Raw genomic sequence first — 21659 nt, 5'->3', positions numbered from 1 at the left:
TTAAAAGCTATGATGCACTGATACTTCCACTTGGGTTATGTATCTGTATCCGACACGTATTCGTATTCGATACTTTATCGATACTTATTAATGAAGTATCTAATTTATAAAGTCGTCGTACACTAAAAGAAATTTGTTGAATAATGACTAAGTTTAGTGACAACAAATACTGAATCATTATATAGGGATCAATTGAGGTACCAATTTAAAAACTAAAAATTATTGACAACTAAAATAGTTCTAAACAATTATAATTGATCTCTAAATTGTTAATTAAAATAGTTTTTATTATGAATTGGTTTCTAAATTAGTTACTAACATTAGCTATCAATGTTTTGACTACCAAAATAATTGGTTTCTAAATTGCTCACTAACATTAGCTACTAACAATTATATAAGTTTTTAAGAATTATTGTATACTTTTCAATATTTATATATCATGTATCTCATATATCTATCATATATCGTATCTTATTATTTTCAAAATAAATGTATCATCTTATGTAATACGTGTCGTATCCAATACACGTATCGTATCTATGCATCATAGGTTAAAAGATATGTTAGCAAACAATTAATGCTTACAATAAAATAAATTTAAATAAAAATTTAATGACCGCATGTGGGAGAATTACGAGAAGGTGAGAAAGAAGAGAGAGAATAAGAGATGAGGAAGAGGAAAGAAAGAAATAGACCAAAGTGGAAAAGAAAAAGAAAAAGAAGAAAGAGAAATAATGGTGAAGAAGTAAGAGAAAAAAAATTTAGAATATATTTTTTCTTCGTTAACTCTTTATTAAGGTATGGAAAAAACATTATTTATCCTTTTTATTTTATTTTATAATTGTAATAATTTAATGAGACATGTGTTGAACCTCATTCTATTTATTAATATATGGTAAATAAATTTGTCTATTGTTCCAACTTAGTTCCGTTTTAACGAAAAATCTTGTATTGATTAGGTATGTATATGAATAATAGTCAATTTTTTCAATTAGATATGAGAATAAGGATGAATCACTACTAAAATTTTTCATATTACATGAGATTTTTCTTGTAAATTTGTTAAAAAAATTTGCAAGAAAATACTTTTTTTCTACTATTTTTTCTAAGAGTATTAATTGGCAGATAATTAATTGGCAGATAATTCCTCTGTGAGTAATTATTTCCTACAAAATTATAAAATTCGTCAGTATTTCCTATAAAATTTATTATACAAAACATTTTGCAAAAGAATTGACAGCAATTTCCTACAATTTTTTTCATAACAAAATTTATAAGTATTTTTAAAAAATTAAAAAAAAAATTGACAAGAAATATTAAGTTTTTTTAATAGTGGATATCTACGTATCCTATCCCGTCCCCACCCTAATATTCATCATTACTCTCATCTCATTTACGTATCCATCTCAAACTACTAAAATATTCATAGTTTATTGGATAATCTAATATTAATATATATATATATATATATATATATATATATATATATATATATGTTATTCTTAGGTGTTAGTTTTGTAATCTTTATTTTTCTTTTAGCCTCACTTCTATTTTTTCTCTTTTCTAATTGGTTGGCTTACCCTAAAATTAATTCACATGTGTAAGATATTTTCTCTCTTATTAAAACCTTTGTGCATTCGTGTTCAAATGAATGATGTATATAAATTAGATAGTTTTTATATCTTATATTTGAATATTTTATTCCTTTTTAATATTTTTATTTATTTCAAATGACAATGCTTAATTCTCAAAATTTAAGTCTTCAATAACATAAACTCTTCATTTATTAGATAATATAAAATATTCATCTTCTTTGTTCTCTTATTCTTAATAATTTTTTCTTTCGAAAATCTATTTTTGTTTTTGGTAAAACAATTTTTATTACCTCTAAGTGGTTCAATTAGTTTGATTTTTGAAAAGTTTTCTTAGATCTTTAAGGTATTTTTTATCTTTAGGTTAAATTATATCTTTGGTCCCCATTTTCGTAGCAAAATATCAATTTGGACCCTCTATTTTTTTTATCTCAACTTGGTCCCTATTTTGAAAAATTTGATGCAATCAAGTCCCTTTGTTAATGATGTAGTAACGACGTTAAATGGGATGTCATGTGTTAGTTCTTGGATTTTTTTTATTTTTTTTAAATTAAAAAAAATTAAAAATTTACCACATGTTAATCTGACATAATGCCACGTGGCAGTGACAGTGCCACATGCTACTATTATGTCAGGTGTCATTTTCCTATTCTCAATTTGGTCCTAATATTTTAATTTTTATCTCAATTTAGTCTCAATTTTTGTAAAAATTGAGCAATTTTGCCATTTTCCAAATTGAAACTAAATTTAATTTTCATACAAATGTACACAAATATTTCTATCAAAATTAATATTTGAAGTAAATATTTTGAACAAGATTAAGTTTATTTAAATTTATATTTTACATTGAACTTTATTTAAAATTGTTTTAAAGTTGTTGATAGAAAATAATGCTAATAACAAAAAAAATCATAAATTATATTGATATTTTTATTACATCATACTCTAATATTGTTTTTATTTGAATTTATATTTTAAATAATTGCATATTTTTAAAATGTGTAAAATTCAATAATTTCTATACAAATGTTTTAGTTGGTGTAAACATAACAATTATATAAATTTTAAAAAAAAGTAACTAGTTTATGTAACAATGAAAAACAAATAAATTTAAAATTTGAAAATAATTTGAAGTAAAATTGAATGTGAAACAAATTTAAATAAACTTAGTTTTGTTGAAAATATATAATAAAAAAATCAATTTGAATAAAAAAGTCAAATTTAAAATAAATATTTGTATAAAATTTATATGAAAATTAATTTTTGTTTTAATTTGGAGATGGACGAAATTGCACTATTTTTTCAAAAATTAGAACTAAATTGAGATAAAAATTAAAATACAGGGATCAAATTGAGAATGAGAAAATGACACTTGACATAAAAGTGACACGTGGCACTGTCACTGCCACGTGACACGATGTCAGCTTGACACGTGGCAAAATTTTTATTATTATTTTAAAAATAATAAAAAATTCAAAAAGATTTAGGAACTGACACATGGCATCTAATTTAACACCGTTACTACACAACTAACTAACGGAAAAGACTTGATTGCATCAAATTTCCCAAAACAGGGATCAAATTGAGATAAAAAAAATAGAGAGACCAAATTGATATTTTGATACGAAAATGGAGACCAAAGATATAATTTGACCTTATTTTTATCATATCCTTAATAATACATTTGTTTTTCTTTGCGCGATGTCATTCAGTGGTGTATCAAATTAACTTTAAGACACACATTTGACTTCTTTTTAACATTTTTATTTGTTGTTTATTTTTATCATATGTAAAATACTTTTTTATATAATTATTTTTATTTTGTAACTCATCATCATAAATGTAATTCTATCACTACAATTGTATAAAAAAACTCATTTACTATAATATAATAATTTAATGTTATTGTCATGAATCTTATTTATCATCATCTAACATATATTGAAGTTTAAAAAATGATAGACTTATGCTAAATTTCAATTATTATTAGTTTAATTTTTGTTCTTTGTGTGATTTCATCCAAATGGTATATTATAATTTGTATTGGTGTATAAAAATAATTTTTGTGCTGACGGGATGCCCCCTAGGGGACACAACCTGAGGGGCTAGTGAGACTATACGACTAGAAAACCCTTTAGCATACACAACTGGGGGCACATGTCGGTCCTGTGGGATGACATGTACTTGGACCACGACGATTAGCCAAATTAGTATAACCACCACTTAAAGAAGATAAATTTGAGGTTAATAAACTCATTCTGATTAACAGGTGATTAGGTCAACTAAACCAAAGCCCAACCAGGTAAAGCCCATGACCTTAGTATAAAGGCATATCTCAAACCGACTTTGGCATCAAAGTGTCTTTTGCAGGCACCTTTCCCTCTTTCGTTCGTGACCAGGAGACGAGTTCACGAGTTCCCTTTGAAGACGAGTTTACGGATCGTTGGAGTTGCTTATGAGACTTTACAGGATATAAATCGACCTCGTAAGAACAATATTTCATTAGAATTTAAAGTATGGGAATAAAGAGACATTTAAAATATTTTTAAATTGGATTTTATGTTTTCTTTTTTAATTTTTATTTTTTTTTTAATTTTATCAACTTTGTTTCATTAAATTTGCAAATTTAATAAATATTTTGGTCTTATGAAATTTTATTTTGTACTCTAAAATATATACCATTATAATTTATTTCTAAATATTTGATATTGAAGAAACGAAAATACATCATTTTGATATTAAATATTTGATAATATTATAGGTTCTTTGCAAGAACTTTTATTATTTTGTGAACAATAATTAATTGATACTCAAACACTAAAGAAACATATATAAATATGGATACAGGTACAGACACGGGCATGAGTACCAATGTATAATCGTTATCCTGTGGGGACGAGGATGTGACAAAAATTTCACCCCTATTGTATTTAGGTAAGAAGATGAGATGATTTTTTTTAGTATAGGATAACGAAACTCGTCCTTTTCGCACACCTTGTCATCCCTACCAATTACACATTTGTCTTATTTATTTGATTATTTATATTTATTTTCAATTATATATAACTATTTTTTATTGAACTATTTATATTTATCTTTCATTATTTTCCGGTTCTATTATCTAATTATGTATTGATTCTCTTTATTTATTTATATTTTTTATTTCAATATATTTTTATTATGACAAATAAATATGATAAGAATAATCTAAAGTATTATTGGAGAATAATAACATCTATAATATTTTCAATTATATATAAGTATTTTTTATTGAACTATTTATATTTATCTTTCATTATTTTCTAGTTCTATGTATTGATTATCTTTATTTATTTATATTTTTTTATTTCAATATATTTTTCTCATGACAAATAAATATGATAAGAATAATCTAAAGTATTATTGGAGAATAATAACATCTATAATAAACATAAATTTAATAACAATGTAGTTGGATGTATAACATTGAAGATTTTGTTGACCACATGATAATTCTTTATCGTAGCCAACTTTTATAAAATTAATTTAGATATTTCAAATGTAAAGAAATGTGGATGTGGTGGTGAAGGTGGTGGTCGTGGTGGTAGTGATAGTGGTGGTGGTGGTGCTAATGTTGGTGGTGATAGTGGTTCTAATGGTAGTGGAGTATTTTTTAAAGTAGGATATTATTTTTCTTTAAGTGTCCACAAAATGTAAAAATACATAATTTAATTAATTATAACTTATATTAAATAAATAATATTTTAGCTATTGAAAATATTAAGTGACTACTTAATATATTAAATATATTTTATAATATAATATTTTATTTGGTGCCTAAAGTATTAGATATTGGATAACGTTTTAGTGAGCGAAAAATATTCGGTGATTAACTAATATATTTAACATATTTTATAAAATAATATTTCTTTCGATCGCTAAATCGATGACTAAAATATTACATATTAAATATTGTTTTAGCGATCAAAAATATTCGATGGCTAATTATCCTGTTAAATATATTTTACAAAAATAAAATTTATTTTGGAAGCTAAATCGGTAGCTAAAATATAAGATATTAAATAATATTTTAGCGTCCGAAAATATTCGGTGACTAATTACCATATTAAATATATTTTACAAAATAAAATTTATTTCGGTCGTTAGATCGATGGCTAAAACATTACATATTAAATAATGTTTAGCGACCGAAAATATTCGGTGACTAATTACCATATTAAATATATTTTGCAAAATAAGATTTATTTTGGTCACTAAATTGGTGGCTAAAACATAATATTTCGAGACTAAAAGTTTTCGGTGGCTATTTCAGTCGCTATAATAATGAATATTATTGTACATTTATTTAGTTGTTAAATCGGTGGCTATTTGCGACTACGATGAATCAGTGACTATTTCAATAATAATTTGCGACTAAATTATTTAAGTGACTAATATCGATATTTAAATTGCATTTTTTTTAGTAATGAATTAAATAAAATATATCGGTCGAAAAGGATATTTGTATATAGTTTTGATTATCTTCGGCTTATATTCGATCCAAATTTTGATTATGATTTATATTATTTTCAATAGGTTGAATAAGGAAAACGGAATCATTTTTCTGCTTATGTTAAACCTCAGATATGTTCGTATTACGTCCTCTGCATTCAGAAGTGTCAAGAACTGCATTAAAATCGCCAATGACACACCAATCATTAGGAAAATCAACCATAACAAATTATAAATTTTGTACATGTTCATAATACACTCTGGGTTTAAAATTATAAATATTTTCATTCATTATCAAACCCTCTAACCGATTGTTCCAAAAACTGTCGATTTTCTTCAAGTTTTTTCGAAAAAATTGTAATAAATTACTTGAATTATCAAACTTGTCCTTGAATTCTGAAATAAGAATGAAAAAAATGTAATGAGTTACTTGTAATCTATTTCCAGAGATTTAGTTACACAATTCTTAAACACAAAGTCAAAATCTCTTCACAGTAGTTTTCAAACGAGTTTTCATTTTCAAGATGTCAATCAAAAACTTTGTTAACCAAATGAAAAACAATTAACATTTTGGCTTAGAAGAGAAGGTAGAATTTACATATATCTATTTTATCAGGATTAAGTAAAATGAATTATAAATTGTATAGTAACTTTAAACTTACTTTTCTCAGTGATGAGTATAATTTACTTTAGATATTATAAATGAATAAATAGTGATTCAGGAAAAAGATAAAACTCTAAACTGAAAAGCAAATAAAGAAACAATTAAAGGTTTGACATTTATTTATTTATTTATATCATTGATATGACAGAACTGATATCAAACAAACCTATATTTACAAATACAAAAACTGTACTTTATCACACAAGAACATAAAAAATATTTAACAAAATTTGCAAATGATTACATTTTTCTTGGACATGTTGATCAGTGACTATGTAACTGATAAAATCTTCATGAAAAGAAGAAAAGTCTATTCATTCATCTCTATGTAGCCGGTACTGGATTTGAGAGAGACTAACTCTTCGCCGCGCCTGGAGAAGCCCTAGATTTAAAACCCAACAGAAACATGATTACATATGCAAACATCTTAGTCACATCACATAATAAAAGTATAAACAAAGGGTTTGAATTTTTTTTGATTTTACGTTGTATTATCCATTTCTTGTCCGGTCCATTGCCGCATTCGTTCTGATGCTTGCTCAACCTGAAATTTTAGCTTAATTAGCAACGAAAAACATAAAAATGTGTTTGTTCATCTTAGTCAATCGATTAAGTTATGAATTTTAGTTTCATAGTTGCCCAGAAAACACTGATTCTAACCTCCTTGTTCCAGTTGGTTCTATAGACAATGACCAACAAGATGAATGTTTGCAAAGCTGTCCCGCAGATCATCCCAATCCAAATACCCTGCGAAACAACACTTTCCATGTCAATTTAGTTCGACAAGAGGTAACAAACCGAATTTTCTGTTATAGCAGATAAACCCTATCTGTGTCCGACACGATCTGTTGTTGTTATCTGTATTATTCTAATTTGAGAGTTTCATTGATATTTTCTTTTTGTTGTCATCAAGGGAGATCATAAGAAAATTGCTATGTTTTGCCTCATTTGATGATGAAATTGGATGATTTTTTATCTGAGTGTGTTACGAAAAATCAGGTTTTGGGTTGAGAGTAGTGTCAATATTTTATATTAGTTGGACTCAGATCTCATTAGTGTTTGTTCCCTCCAGTTATACACTTGTAAACCTAAGAGAGTGAAAATGGTGTATAATTTACCTCCACTCTATAACCCAACTTGTAGCCAAAAAAGAAGCCAAGAGGGAGTCCCAGGATATAATAACAAAACAGGTTGATGTAGGCTACCAAATACTGCCAACCCCCTCCAACAGCAACACCTGAAACAATAGTAGAAGCATTTCATGATTTCCCTAATACTGTATAGATGATAATATTTTGAATTATTATTTTTACTCACTTTTTAATATATTACTTCAATCATTTTTTAATTATTTATTTTAATTTTTTTAATGATATGATGTGATATAATAATTTAAGAGTGATCGAATTGATAAATTAAAAGTAAGTTATACGATTCAAATTATTTGGATCCTCTTACCTGATATAACTGGTTGAACACTGTTCAGAATCATGGTTATGCCAAGAAGGTTTGCTAATTTAGAAACTGCTTTAATCATTTCTTTACTTGCAGTGAAAATCACAGCAAAATGGTCTTTTGTGATTAAAATAATGGCTGCGAAAAGCAACCCAATGATGAGGGACTCAACAATTGTTACAATCACTGAATATTTTGCTGCTACTGGCCGCCCTAATCCGAGCTCATTTGAAACCCTCACACTGAGAAAATGAAAAGGAAAATTGAAATCATTCATTTGAAGTTGTATAAAATCACCTAACAGTAACATGAAAAAAAAAGAAAAAAGCCATGGATGAAGAATTTACCTAATTGCTGCATTGATCCCTATAAACAACATTCCTTCCCATCCATTTATATTCATGCTGAGAGAGGAAAAGCAGAACACGCATCAAACACCAAGCTCTAAGGCTATTTTAGACAACAACCTTATAGAAAAAAAACATTATCAATATGTTCCACGACTGGGTTTGTTCTATTTAGATAACACGTTTCAATTCAAGGATCATTTATGGATCGTGGAAGAAATGAAATTTGGATTCTCCGTTGAATTTATCTTTTGAATTCTCTGCTTATTTTGTCTGTGTTGTTTCTCTGTTTTGTATTCATTGATGAATACTATTAAATGGAAGTCATTATGAGCTCTAACGACTTATGTTCATCTTCGTACAAAAGTCGTCGGGATATACAACAACGACTTTGTCTTATTTAAAATTCGCATGAAAATTGTTCAAATATGTGACGACTTATATTTAGAAATCGGTCTGGATCAACACAATTTGACCCAGATCTATAATTTTTTCTTTAACCAATCTTATTTTGTAATTTTGGGTCATGAGTCGCACATATTCGAAAAAAACCAGAATTTTAATATCCTAACATCAATGCATTCTTGATGTTTAGCGAAAAAATAATATAAAAAAAAATCAGTAAAGAATCTAGACTCGAACTTGGATATAACTTACCATATAGAAAGAGAACCAACAGCAATAATTGGATTGTCAAGGTGTCCAGTGAGCACAATCAAGATCATAAAATACCAAACCTCAAGGCAAAGCATGATGGCTGAAGCAACAGACAATTTGATAAAGGCCCAAAGATCCTTGAAGGCTAACCAAGAGAAGCCTCTCCACCCATCCTTGCACCAACCAATAACATATGCAGCTTGAGCCAAAGCAATGATCCAAGCTGTAGTGCAATAGGCTGCAGCAGCACCACCAGTGCCCCAAGCAAGCACCTTCATGAAAAGAATCAGAATGAAGACATGTAAAATAAGGGCTACAAAACCCAGCCATGCAAGGAACCCCACTTTGGTCTGTGCCTGCAAGAACTTTTGGGTAGGGAAATTGATTGCCAGAGAAAACATCTGAGGGATGGATTGAATGGTGAATACTCCAGCTAACTCTGCAATATCACGTTCTTGCCCAAGGAGTATAAGAATTGGCTCAGCGTAGATGTAAATTGGCAAGAGGCATATGCACCCACCCAATAAGATTATCCAAGAACGTTGCATGTAAACCCCTAGCATTTCTACTTGTCCAGCACCAAATGCTTGTCCACATAGAGTCTCCAATGCACTTGCCATACCAAGCTGCAAGTAGCATTTTGTTAGAAACAACTACACAATTTGTTGCCAGTAACTGTTCAAAACTTTGACGCAAAATCGAAACTTTCTTACACATTTTCATCTTTAAACTTTAAAGATAAACGAATATCCTTATTTTGAACTAATCACATTAATTAATTTGGGACCACATTCTTAATTGACACAGAAGCCGAAAAGTGTCAAACAAGTTTAAAGTTGGGTTAAAAAAGTTATATTTATTCATTTTTTAAGTTTAGAGACTAAAATGTATCAAAGTTTAAAACAGATACGAAATTCTATTTGACGTCAAATTCTATTTGACGTCAAAGTTCGATCTTAAAAACATATTTAACCTTAAAAATAACACGGATAAAGAATCCAAGAGATTATAAACGTTAGAAGCTAACCAAGAAACCAAAGGAGAAATTTGAAATGACAGAAAGAGAGATCGAGACTGCAGAGAGTTCCAAATCTCCAAGATGGCCAACGAAGATGCTTGTGAAGGAATTGACACCATAATTGCACAGTATGCTGAAAGCAATAGGGCCAGCAATTGCCCAAAGCTTTATGGATTCCACACAGAAGACAGTTCTAATATCTGCAAAGGAACTCATTTTAGTGTAGTCAGCGTTTGTGTCAACTAAACTATCAGGAGCATGGTGGAGCTCTGTGTTCTCCATGGAATTCACAGTGTTGAACAATGGCGTCTCTCCTCCTGACGACTTTGGTGTTTTCTTGGGAGAGTTTTCAGGAGAGGAGGGTGAGCTATTGCTCCCTCCTCCATTTTCCCTTTTGTCTTCTTTACCTATTTTGTCAGATTTTTATTCAACCCTTTTTGTTTCTCAGGTGATTGTTGCATGCAGAAACTTAACTCATGCAAGACAAGTGCAGAGAAAACAAGAAGAAAAGTGGTCTTCTCAATGGCTTTTGTTTCTTTCTATTTTCTTGCTATCTTTGTGTGAACACAACACAAGATTTTTTTGGCTATAATTTAGGCTTGCCTTGAATTGAAATCATGTAGACCACAATCACTGTTTCTTTTCTTGATTTAGCTTCTTTCAACATTGGCCAGTTATATTTTCTTTTCTTAAGTTATTTAAATTGTTTAGGTTATCTTAATTCTTTAAGTTACTATATTTTTACTGTTTCGCATTTAATTTCATGCCAGACAATGTTAGAACAGGTACAAAAAAGAAAAAAATATTATCTTGTTGCAACTCTACCATCTTTATTTATTATTGATTGGAATTAATTATCAATATATTAGCTTAAAAGTTCGCCTTCTGGAAATGTAAGAATTAATAATAGTTTATTGTAATATTTTTGTCAAATAATTTATATTAACAATAAATAACCCAAATCATTCATTTTAAGAAAAGGCATCAAATAATACATAGTTTGCATGTAATAATTAGTATTACTTAATTTGAACATATAAACCCCGTTTAAATGCAAAACCAACAAAACGTACGCATTTCAATATACACATGTCAGTTGAATTTTATCATAATAGAATATGATTGTTCCTATCTAAGTTAGTCATCAAAATAAATCACCAACTTTGATATTATTAATGAATTTGAGATTAATTCGGTACTTCACAGGTCATCATTTTTATACATAATATTTTTATATTTAATGATAATTAAAATATTATACTAAAAATAAAATCGAAAAAAATCAAATAAATTGTTTAAAATATTAAAGAATTAAAAATAGTTTGAAAATTATAAAACTTCTTGTCTCAATCAAATATAAAAATAAAGTTGGTTAGGCAGTCTATTTTTACTTACACCCGTGGACTTAAAAGTAAACAATGTTTATGTCTTTTATTTAGTCTCCTAATTACCAAAAATCTATTGAAAGTTTTGAAATGAAATTGATGATGAAAATTAAAGGAATAATGTGATTATGAAAATTGACTCTATCTTCTCATAAAAAATTGAAGTTTTGTTAATTTAGTAGGAAATTGGCCAAAAGTCTCTTTAAAAAGGACTTGCTTAAATATTTTAAAAGTTTTATTTCTGAATAAATATTATGATATATATTTAGGTAAATAGTCCGTTTAATATAATATATTTTATTTTTAGCATAATAAAAATAATAATTTTAGTTTAAAAAATATTTTTGTTAATTCTTTTTTTAATTTTACTAATAGTTGAAATAATTAAGTATGATTGTTTATAATTGTCACATTTATCAAACAAAGAAAAAAAATTGTATTAATATGCAATTAAATTTTAGTGAAAACTCTTAAGTGAATCTAAAATATGAGTCAAGTTTGAAAAATTATAAAATTAATTGCATAGTAGTATTATTTTTTCTACCCATTGCTAAATACTAAACATTTGTTTTGTTATCTTAATCATTAATAAAATTAATAAAACTAAAATTTATTTTTGTATTAAGGCTAATGTTTTACTTTCTATTGTACTGAAAATAAATTATTATTATGTTGAATCTACTCTATATCTAATTTATTTTAAATAATTTTAGAAATACAATAAACATTCGTTTAAGTCCACACTCATTTAAGTTCGCATCTCGTCTATTTGAAAATTTTTTGAATCAATAATTTTTTGTTGTTATATATATATATATATATATATATATATATATATATATATATATATATATATATATATATATATATGAGAGAGAGAAACAAGTTTATCTTGTAACCTATCTTTCATATCTACCATATATCATGTCATATTTTTACAATCCTTCGAAATTCTTAAGGCTAATAATATTTCATAGTGTAATTATATGACCTCTAATCTTCTATATTGTAATATGATTATAACTCTTAAAATTTCATAAGTCAGCATCCCAATTCAGTCTGTATTAAACTTTGAAGATGAAAATGCGGATTTAAGCAAATATTTATTGATATGCAGAAAATATTCTTTTGGATGTTACCGACAATTAATTATAAATTATACAATTTACAATACTTTTCATAATTAATTTTTGAAAAATATTTTTTTAAAATATTTCTTGATTGGGTAATGTACATTTTTTTAATATACCCTACAAAATATTTTACAAAATATATAAAAATTTTAAATGTCATTTCATTGGTAAGAAAATATAAAAATGAACAAAAAATGTCCAAAATTTAAAAGATTTCAATAACGAAAATGTTTTGTTGACAAAAATTTTGTCAACAAAGTTAATGTGGCAATACCATAATCATTAAATGAATCGCAGTCATTAAATCATACCACTCACATGAATTTTGTTAAAATTTGACAAAGAATACTTTGTCAAAAAATGATAGTCCTTTCAACAATTTGTGGCGTTGATCGGAATAGCCTGATCCATTATAAACTCAACACAAAAAGTGGAGAAACCTTAACTTAACTTGAGAAACTTTAGTATGATTCTTAAATTAACTCAAAGCTTTTACTTCTTTTTTTCACTTCATCTTTCTTCTCCTTTATTGAATTTCGGTTGTGTTTTTTTTCATTATCATTTAAATTTGAATTTATATTATTGAGAATGACGAATTGAATAACAGTTTATTATTTTCTTAATTGGGAATAAAAGAATATGTAATGCTTAATTGTAATTACTATTTTTTGTGACGAGTCCCTCTCAATATTGGATAAAAAAATTAATTTCATTCACCATATATTTTTTTCATGCCTGGAAATCATAATTCTTTTGAAATCTTTAAAATTACGATTCTAAGAAATTATTAAGTTTTTTTAATTGGAAAATTTAATGTTTATATGATTTTCTAAAGAGTAATAGAGCAATACGTTATTTTTACTAAAATATTTAATTTATTAGTGCATTAAATGATTTAATAAATATTTAAATACGTTTTAAATTCTACGCATATGACTTGGTTTATTTTTAATATTTTTGCAAAAACATCGGTTAGTCTTATTTATTAACTGTACAGTAAACATCTGAGTCTGCACTCATTTAATTCGCATCTCATTTAAATCCGCATTTGTAAAGAGAAAATTATTGGATGAATAATTTAGTGACTTTATTCTTAAAAGAGACAATGTAAAGTCATTTGACAATAATTTCCAATTCTTTCACACGTGATTGTCCATTGATCATTGTGTAAGATGCTACCAAAGGTGAATAACACACATTTTGCTTGATTTAACTGATTTGATGATAAATAAAGAAAATATTTCAACTTACTTATATGAATAACATTCGATAACAAGTTTCTCCTCATGATAGTCAGTGGCGGATCTTGACTAAAAGTGTCGGAGGGGCCAAAGTAATATAATTTTGAGATTATTAAATTCAATCATTAGTATAATGCTTCAAAAAATGACTTCTCTAACTGAACATTTTTTATCATTAGTATAATGCTTTAAAATATGTGAAGAGGTAGAATCTATATTGTTTTAGTTAATAATTTTCTTTTCGTCACTCTTAAAGGATTAATTTATTCTTTCATTCTTTATCAACATACTATTTTTAAAATAATACTAAAAAATAATTAATCATAATCTAATAAAAAATTGAGATATGTAATTATTAAAAGAAAAACATATTCATTATTCTTAATACATAATACACTATTATTTTTTCTACATTCATAAAAAAAAATACAAAAAGCTCATTAGATAAAAAAAATAATGTTTTCATTATCAAATAAGACAAAAAGACATGAAAGGAAGAGGACAAATGAGAAATATAATGGGTTTATGTCTAACTTTTTTCTTCTTTAAAAACAAAAAGAAGACACATGAGAGTGGGAAATTATTACAATTTGTGAAACACTAAAAAGACAATGAAAAGGAAAATAAAAATTAGGTTAATAAATATTTGGTTTAATTATTCTTTTGATTCATGCTTTCCTTTAAAAATGTTAAGTTGGTCCTCCAATTTTTTTTTTAGTCTCAATTTGGTTCCAATTTTTGAGAAATTGATCGTCTTGTATGATAAATTTTGTTAAATTTCTCGAAACATATCAATGATCTTTCCATTAAAATTGAAACGGTTAATATGGATGATTTGCTTTGTTGGTAAAATTAACCTAATCCTATTATTAATTTTTAAATAAAATCAGGGGTCAAAAGAATAATTAAACCTAAATATTTTTATTTTTTATTATATTTAATTTTATGTTTTTTTATGTTTTATATTAAATGTTATGTTTAAATAAAAGAAATAAAAAATAAAAAATTTAATTTTTATTAATTTTTAATATATATTATCTATAATTTAAAAAAATTAATAAATTTTAAATATATTTTTAAATTATATATATATATATATATATATATATATATATATATATGTAAAAAAAATAAAAAATAAAAATCTTGGGGGGACCAGGGCTCCTCCCTGCCTCCAAATAGCTCCGCCACTGATGATAGTTAATATTGTAATTATATGACCCCTACTATTTCATATTAGAGTTACCTCAATACTAAAAATGGAGAATATTAATAAGTATAGTTAATACAAAAATATTTCAATAACATATGTTGTTTGTACTTTTTCGTTTAATAATTTACTTTTGATATTATTTTTTAGTTAAAATTTTTATATTTACTATTAATATAAATAACATAATTGCATATGTTGTTTGTACTTTTTCGTTCGATAATTTACTTTTGATATTATGTTTTTAGTTAAATATTTTTATTTTACTTAAAACTTAACTTATTTTGTATATATTAATTTTGATATTATAATATTAAACCATTATAAAATGTTTTTATTATATCATAAACAGAAATTTTATTTTGAAAAAAAGAATTATATTAAAAAAGTTATTAAAAATAAATAAATAATAAGTATTTTCTTATTATCCTTAAATAATTTAAAATTAAAATAAAAAATAGAATTATGTTTTAGATCTTCCCAACATTTTTTGTTATTATTTAGTCTTTGTAATTTTTTTCCACTTTTAAATATTTTACATTTGGTCAGTAGTGTTTGTATTCCTTATTATTAATTATAATTAATTTAATATAACAAATATAAAAATTTAGTTATAAAAGTTAAGTTATTTTAAGGGCATATAAGGGTTTAAATATCAAATGAATTATCTACAATTAAAAAGAGATACACATAGGCGTAAAACATGTGTTTCCATTAGTATTAATTAATATTTTTATTTTTAATCTTAAAATAATCCTAATTAAGTATAATAATTAAGAAAGAACTATTATACACTTGCAAATAGTTTTTAAAGGATTTAAAGTAGACAAAATGATATTCGTATAAGCTAAAACCATATTTAAATCTTTAATAAAGGTAAAATGATATCATGTTAATCTCATGACAAAAAGAATATAAATCGTACTTTCCCAAATTCAGACGGCAGTCTCTTATTCTTTCATAAAAAATTTATCTCAGTAATTTTTTACATTTAAATTATGTATTTGGAACGTAAATTTCATACTTTAAAATATATAATTTATAATACTTCTTTATTTTAAAATATATAATTTGAAGTTCAACTTTTTTTTATTCCGAAATATATAATTTAAAATACAGTTGTTAATATTTTTGAATAAAATTTTATTTTGTATTTTTGAATGTAAAATTTCAAATAAAAGAAAATTATTTCAAATTACATTTTTTTAAAATATAAAAAAAAATTATAAAGGTGCATGTTAAAATGTTAAATTTATGGATGGAGGTGCATGGCCAATTCAGATTTGTAAAAGGTTAGAAATGCATCAATATGAGAGTGATGAGTCATGCGCCTTCGGTAACAGTATTCACAGTATTAGTTAGGCTTTTACTCCTGGCACCCCATAACTTATTTGTGCACTACTTCAAATCTTTAAAGTCACCATTTTATCATGTTTTGAAAATTCCGTTCTAAGAGTATCGTTTAAAAAAATGTTATGGAAATCTTGTTTCGAAAAGTCCAAAACGTATATAATAACTTTCAGAACAAATTTTTCCGAAACATAATGCATTTTGAAAAAAATATATATATAAAATCTGAAAAGGCAGTGACAACGGCAATAATGATATGGTGCAATGATGAAGAGTTTTTTCCTACTATTGGAATGCAGTTAGTAATTGTATAGATGCTTGAAGAAATAACCGTTTAATTTTAGTTAAGATTTCGGGTAAAATTTTATTAAAAATAAAATGAAATGAATAAAGAAAATAATTATTAATGAATAGAAAAAAATAATTATATTATAAAGAATATAATTGATATTATAAGATGTGAACATAAAAAAAAGTAATCCTCTTTATATATTTTTATATATTGTTAATTACTTCTGGATTTTCTACAAAAAAAAAAAACAGCACAATTTAAAACTAACCAACTTAATAAGAAAGGAGATGATTCCGTTCACGTCAATTAGATCTCTTATTATGTCATCAACATTATTTTGAGAAAAAAGGAGAAAAATCCAAATCTTTAACATAATTTTGTAATTAAAAATGTAAACAACATAATTCGTTAAAACTATTTTCTCTAAACTAAACAATAACAAAAATTATAAGACAAATACATAATTGTAGCATATAACTGATTGAGTTTGAATTATCATGTTGAACAAGAACAAATAAACACCCCTAATAATGGAAAATAAAGAAGTGAAGAAAACTAAATAGAAAAAGGATCTTATTGTATACTTTATAGTTACTGGTTGCAAATACAGCAAAAATACAGAACCCCAGAATCCACTCTGATATATATATACACAAACAAATAGTGAGAAATTTTTACAAGAAAAGGAAAGCAGTAAATCAACACAAGAAAAAGATCTGTGAACATGAATGCTGGGATCTAGAAATAGGTAAATCTGACCAAAGAAATTGCATTTGAAGAGACATGATATATGGTGTATCTTTCTGTCAAAACCTCATTTTTCTTCTCACAGATACCCCATGGCTGAACCTTCTAAATTAATGACTTCGTCTTTGCACCATGAATTGAAAATGAATCTGTAGCTACCATCATCTAACCAAGCATCATCCAATGAACTTCATCTATCATCCATCCATTTAAAGGCATTGATTTTAAAACAAACGAACTAATTCATTGTCTGGTCAAAATATCATCTCCTGTAACACCAAAGGAAGAACAGTATTGTCAACAACCAAAAACAGTATTCATCATCTCCATAACCAAAATATCATAATTGATTTGCTACGTAAAAATATCACAACCAAAATATCATAAACATCAATCAAGTAGTTCATTCTACTTAGTGTGAGAGTCCTAACATGGGACCCCTTTAAAAGGAGGACAACTTTCAACTAGAGCATCAATTGTTAGACTTAAACACAAGAGAATCCAATTAGAAAGACTAATTCATTAGGTGAGAGAACCTCAAGCATAAGTACCAGATCAAGAACATCATTCTACTCAATGTAGAACTCTAATATATTATTATGACACTTAGGGCATGTTTGAATCAACTCATTTTGAAGAAACAATCATTTATTTTTACCAGTTTCCAGAGATAACTATGCAAAATAAGCAATTATCTTTCCAAACTTATGCATTTCCAAGCAAAGATTATGAAAACAAGTCTAAGATGAGGTTTTTCATGTAACAGAGAATTAATGCAAAAGCCATACCTGATCACATATAGGACAGGAGTCACTTCTTTCCATCCACTCAAGAATGCAGGATAGGTGAAAATGGTGTTCACATTTTGTCAAATCTCTAGGATTTTCAACATCATATTCTGCATTAGAAATTGAAAGATATAAAATTATTACTTTTGTCATCTGTGTGTGTGAGAGAGGATTCATTCCTCTTGATTTGCACGCCTGAAACATGGAAAATCTAACTGACATTTACTTTTAATTACACAAGCAACTGTACCTTCAAGACAAATTGGACAGACATCCTCTTCTTCTACCAATAATACTTTACTTTCATTTGGTTTTGATAGTTCTTGCTTCCTTGGAGATGTTGGACTGGAGTTGGTTTGAGCTTTACAATTTGATTCTTCAACATCTTCACGTGTAATTAAAGCTTCAAAACTACTAACTGTTTCCCTGCCAGATTCAGAATATGTTGTTGATGCAGAACCTCCCAAAACCGTGTCATAAGGAAGAGGCACAGGAGGGGGCTGGAAAGTATCAGGCACAGATGCTTCCAGGTTCAAACCAACCAGAAATCCAGCATTGAGTGAAGCATTTGTGCCATCATTAGAGGTTAAAGACTCGCGCTCTTCAAAAGTCGGCGGGCACTGCAAACATGATTTTTTTTTTTTGGGGGTTGGAATCATAAGTTCTTAACTTATAAACCATAATCTAAAACAACAAACTAATATCAAGATCAGATTACTATTGTGGAAGTACTCAAAATCAAGAAGAACAATGAAAACAATCCATTTTTCACTACAATTCAGGCAGTATTCCCATTTGACCTCCATTAGAGGATCATGCATTCATCTTAAAGAAAGAAAAAGCAAAAACCATAGGTCTTTTACGAAGAGCGAAATATATTGCATAGTATCCATAACAATTTTGTTCAAGCTCCTAAGAAATTTTTGTAAATTGCAATATGACATTGAAATTCTAAGATGATAATGATACACTCATTCTCTTTAGTAATATAAAAGCCACGTCCAAGCATAGCAAATATCAATTTAATTGCGAAGGTAATTACAGGTGTTTATTTGACTTCCTCATCATTTATCCACCAAAACTAAGTGGTAACAAAAATAAATAATCTAAGAGAAAATCATTTTAACAAAAAAGAAGAGAAAAATGATTCCTTTTTAACTTTAACAATATTCCATTATTTAGCATCTGATCACACATCTTCCCCAACATCTCATTCAATTAGCAGCTATTCAAAATCACTGAGTGTCATGAATGTGATTGCTGGCAGATGCCTAACTTGGTTCAACAGTGAAAGTAATATTCACTAGCACTCCTTTTTGCAAAACATCTGATATTATGTGACAACATTGTGCTGAAGTTCAAAAAGCAGCAGTAAACCCATGTTGCTAAATTATTACATAGGACACTGTTTGATCTTTCAATTAAGTGAACATTTCATCCAAAAAAGTTGCAATCTAGTTAACAAAATAAAGCAGAAATAGTATCTTATGATGCTTTTAGAGCAGGATAATTATGAAATAGTTTTAATTTTCCTTCACATAGTTCTTCGCCCCATCATTGCTAATGCTAATGATTAAAAGATTACACGGGTGAGATGTAGTAAATAAAAATGCTGGAGTGAGATTAATAGAAAAATTCTTATCGGCTACCATACGGCCTAAGTTACAAATTAGGTAAGAAAGGATAGAAAACTACTAACATAGTAATACACTGGTGCCCCTTGCAGATTAGGTTTTCTGGCAGAACAACAGCAACCTCCCATTTTCTACTAATTATTTTGTTATTTAATCAAAACACTCATTGACAGTTTCATTCTCTTCTGTTGTTTGAAATGAAGCTGGGATCAGATCAGAGGCCACCAAACTTTGTGCATCTATTCTGCTTTCACAAGCCAACAAAAAATATCAAGGATTAATCCACATAATAAACAAAACCAATTCCATAAAGCCACAATTACATCAATAGAAACTTCAAATTACTGAAGCAAACACAAAGTGATAAATTAGACGTTATAGGAAGCAAAGGCCTACATTTTGAGAAACGATTCTAGAATTCTTTAGATTTCCATTGATATTATTGCACATAATAAGGCCATAGAACTATATATTACAGGATAAAACTCAGAGTTTCTTAGATGATTTTTTAATTGACCTCCAATTAGAATTAGGGTTTTACCTCAATAATCTCCATGATAAAAAAACATTAAAAGGAAGCATAGATTATTGGGGGTGAAATTCCAATTCTGTTGGAAAACAACACCAAACCAAAAGCAACAAAGGAACTCCCTTTAAGCTGTGTCCTAGATTATAATGGTTGCAATAGAGTATACCGCAAATATCTTGACATAGAACATCAATCTCCTTGTCTATCATGAATATATTTTAACCAAAACCACCAAAACCCGGTTACAGATTACTTGAGCTAGCATATAATTTCCTAAAAAAATAAAATAAAAAACACTTACAAGAAGAAAAACCATCAAAAATCCAAATAGTCAATACTATAGAGAGAAGAAGAGGGGCACCCTCCAAAAAAAATCACAACCACACACATCATAACAGAGGAAACGCCTTGACCCAGAAAACCAAAACAGCCGAAAACAGCAACCCTTTTGAGAGAACAAGAAAAGGAAGGAAATGAAAAGCGTCACAGTCAAATTCAAAGCATGAAACCCTATTTAGAAGGCAAAAAGGGTGGATAAAACTCAAGTAGATGACCAATACACTCCATAAGAGCTGAGAAAGTGAAGGGTAGAAGCAAAAAACTTACCTTTTCGGAAAGAGTAGATGAAGAGAAGGGTGAGAAACTGTTGAGGAATTGGGTTTGTTTCAGGAAGGTGAGTATGACTTTGGTTATGGTTCTGTGTATCTTTGTTTGATTTTGGTTTGTTTTTTCCTCGTCGACAGAACACAGTACAATATTTGTATGGAGACTATTATTTCTAACAAAATACTTCGTACAATTTCAGTGTCATTGAAAATTAAAAATTTGACTTTACTGTTGATTTGTGGAAAAAATTCGTAGTTGCTAAAATTTAATTTGTTTTTGTTAATTGAATTAATTTCAAAGTTTGAAATTGTCCTATTTTAAATTTCGAAATTTAAATTAGTTTGATTAATTCCTTCATAATTTCAATTTTCTATTAATTTTCCTGTGATATTTATTTTTAAACTATTAATTAAAATTTCTCAAACATCTTACTAAAAATAAACTAGAAATATAGCTACCGATCATTTTGTAATATTTATTACTTAAAATTAAAACAATAATTTTTTTATGGTAAATTTGT

The 21659-nt window shown here is 27.0% G+C and overlaps 2 protein-coding genes across 5 annotated transcripts; both read right to left on the bottom strand.

Annotated features, from left to right (window-relative positions):
- Positions 1–6948: 6948 nt before the first annotated feature.
- On the bottom strand, positions 6949–10673 carry LOC114185275 (protein DETOXIFICATION 34). Of its 2 annotated transcripts, none has more exons than XM_028072908.1 (8): positions 10234–10673; positions 9207–9832; positions 8550–8606; positions 8206–8444; positions 7866–7984; positions 7408–7494; positions 7233–7291; positions 6949–7118 (listed from the first exon to the last, which is right to left on the bottom strand). In XM_028072908.1, the coding sequence occupies exons 1-8, from the start codon at positions 10504–10506 to the stop codon at positions 7058–7060; spliced, it is 1521 nt and encodes a 506-aa protein (XP_027928709.1). In that variant the 5' UTR covers positions 10507–10673; the 3' UTR covers positions 6949–7057. The 2 variants fall into 2 exon arrangements, with proteins under 2 accessions (XP_027928709.1, XP_027928710.1); XM_028072909.1 differs by having other exon boundaries at positions 7006–7129.
- A 6708-nt stretch (positions 10674–17381) lies between these two features.
- LOC114185277 (probable E3 ubiquitin-protein ligase RHB1A) lies at positions 17382–21285 on the bottom strand. Of its 3 annotated transcripts, none has more exons than XM_028072911.1 (5): positions 21140–21285; positions 20070–20248; positions 18621–18990; positions 18371–18480; positions 17382–17851 (listed from the first exon to the last, which is right to left on the bottom strand). In XM_028072911.1, exons 2-5 carry the CDS (start codon positions 20130–20132, stop codon positions 17837–17839), a joined length of 558 nt encoding a protein of 185 aa, XP_027928712.1. In that variant the 5' UTR covers positions 20133–20248; positions 21140–21285; the 3' UTR covers positions 17382–17836. The 3 variants fall into 3 exon arrangements, with proteins under 3 accessions (XP_027928712.1, XP_027928714.1, XP_027928715.1); XM_028072913.1 differs by lacking the exon at positions 21140–21285 and adding an exon at positions 20835–21114; XM_028072914.1 differs by lacking the exon at positions 21140–21285 and adding an exon at positions 20922–21100.
- Positions 21286–21659: the final 374 nt, after the last annotated feature.

The sequence above is a fragment of the Vigna unguiculata genome, chromosome 5, assembly GCF_004118075.2.
Source record: "Vigna unguiculata cultivar IT97K-499-35 chromosome 5, ASM411807v1, whole genome shotgun sequence".
NCBI classification, from domain to species: Eukaryota; Viridiplantae; Streptophyta; class Magnoliopsida; order Fabales; family Fabaceae; genus Vigna; species Vigna unguiculata.
This window is presented reverse-complemented; position numbering and strand designations above follow the sequence as displayed.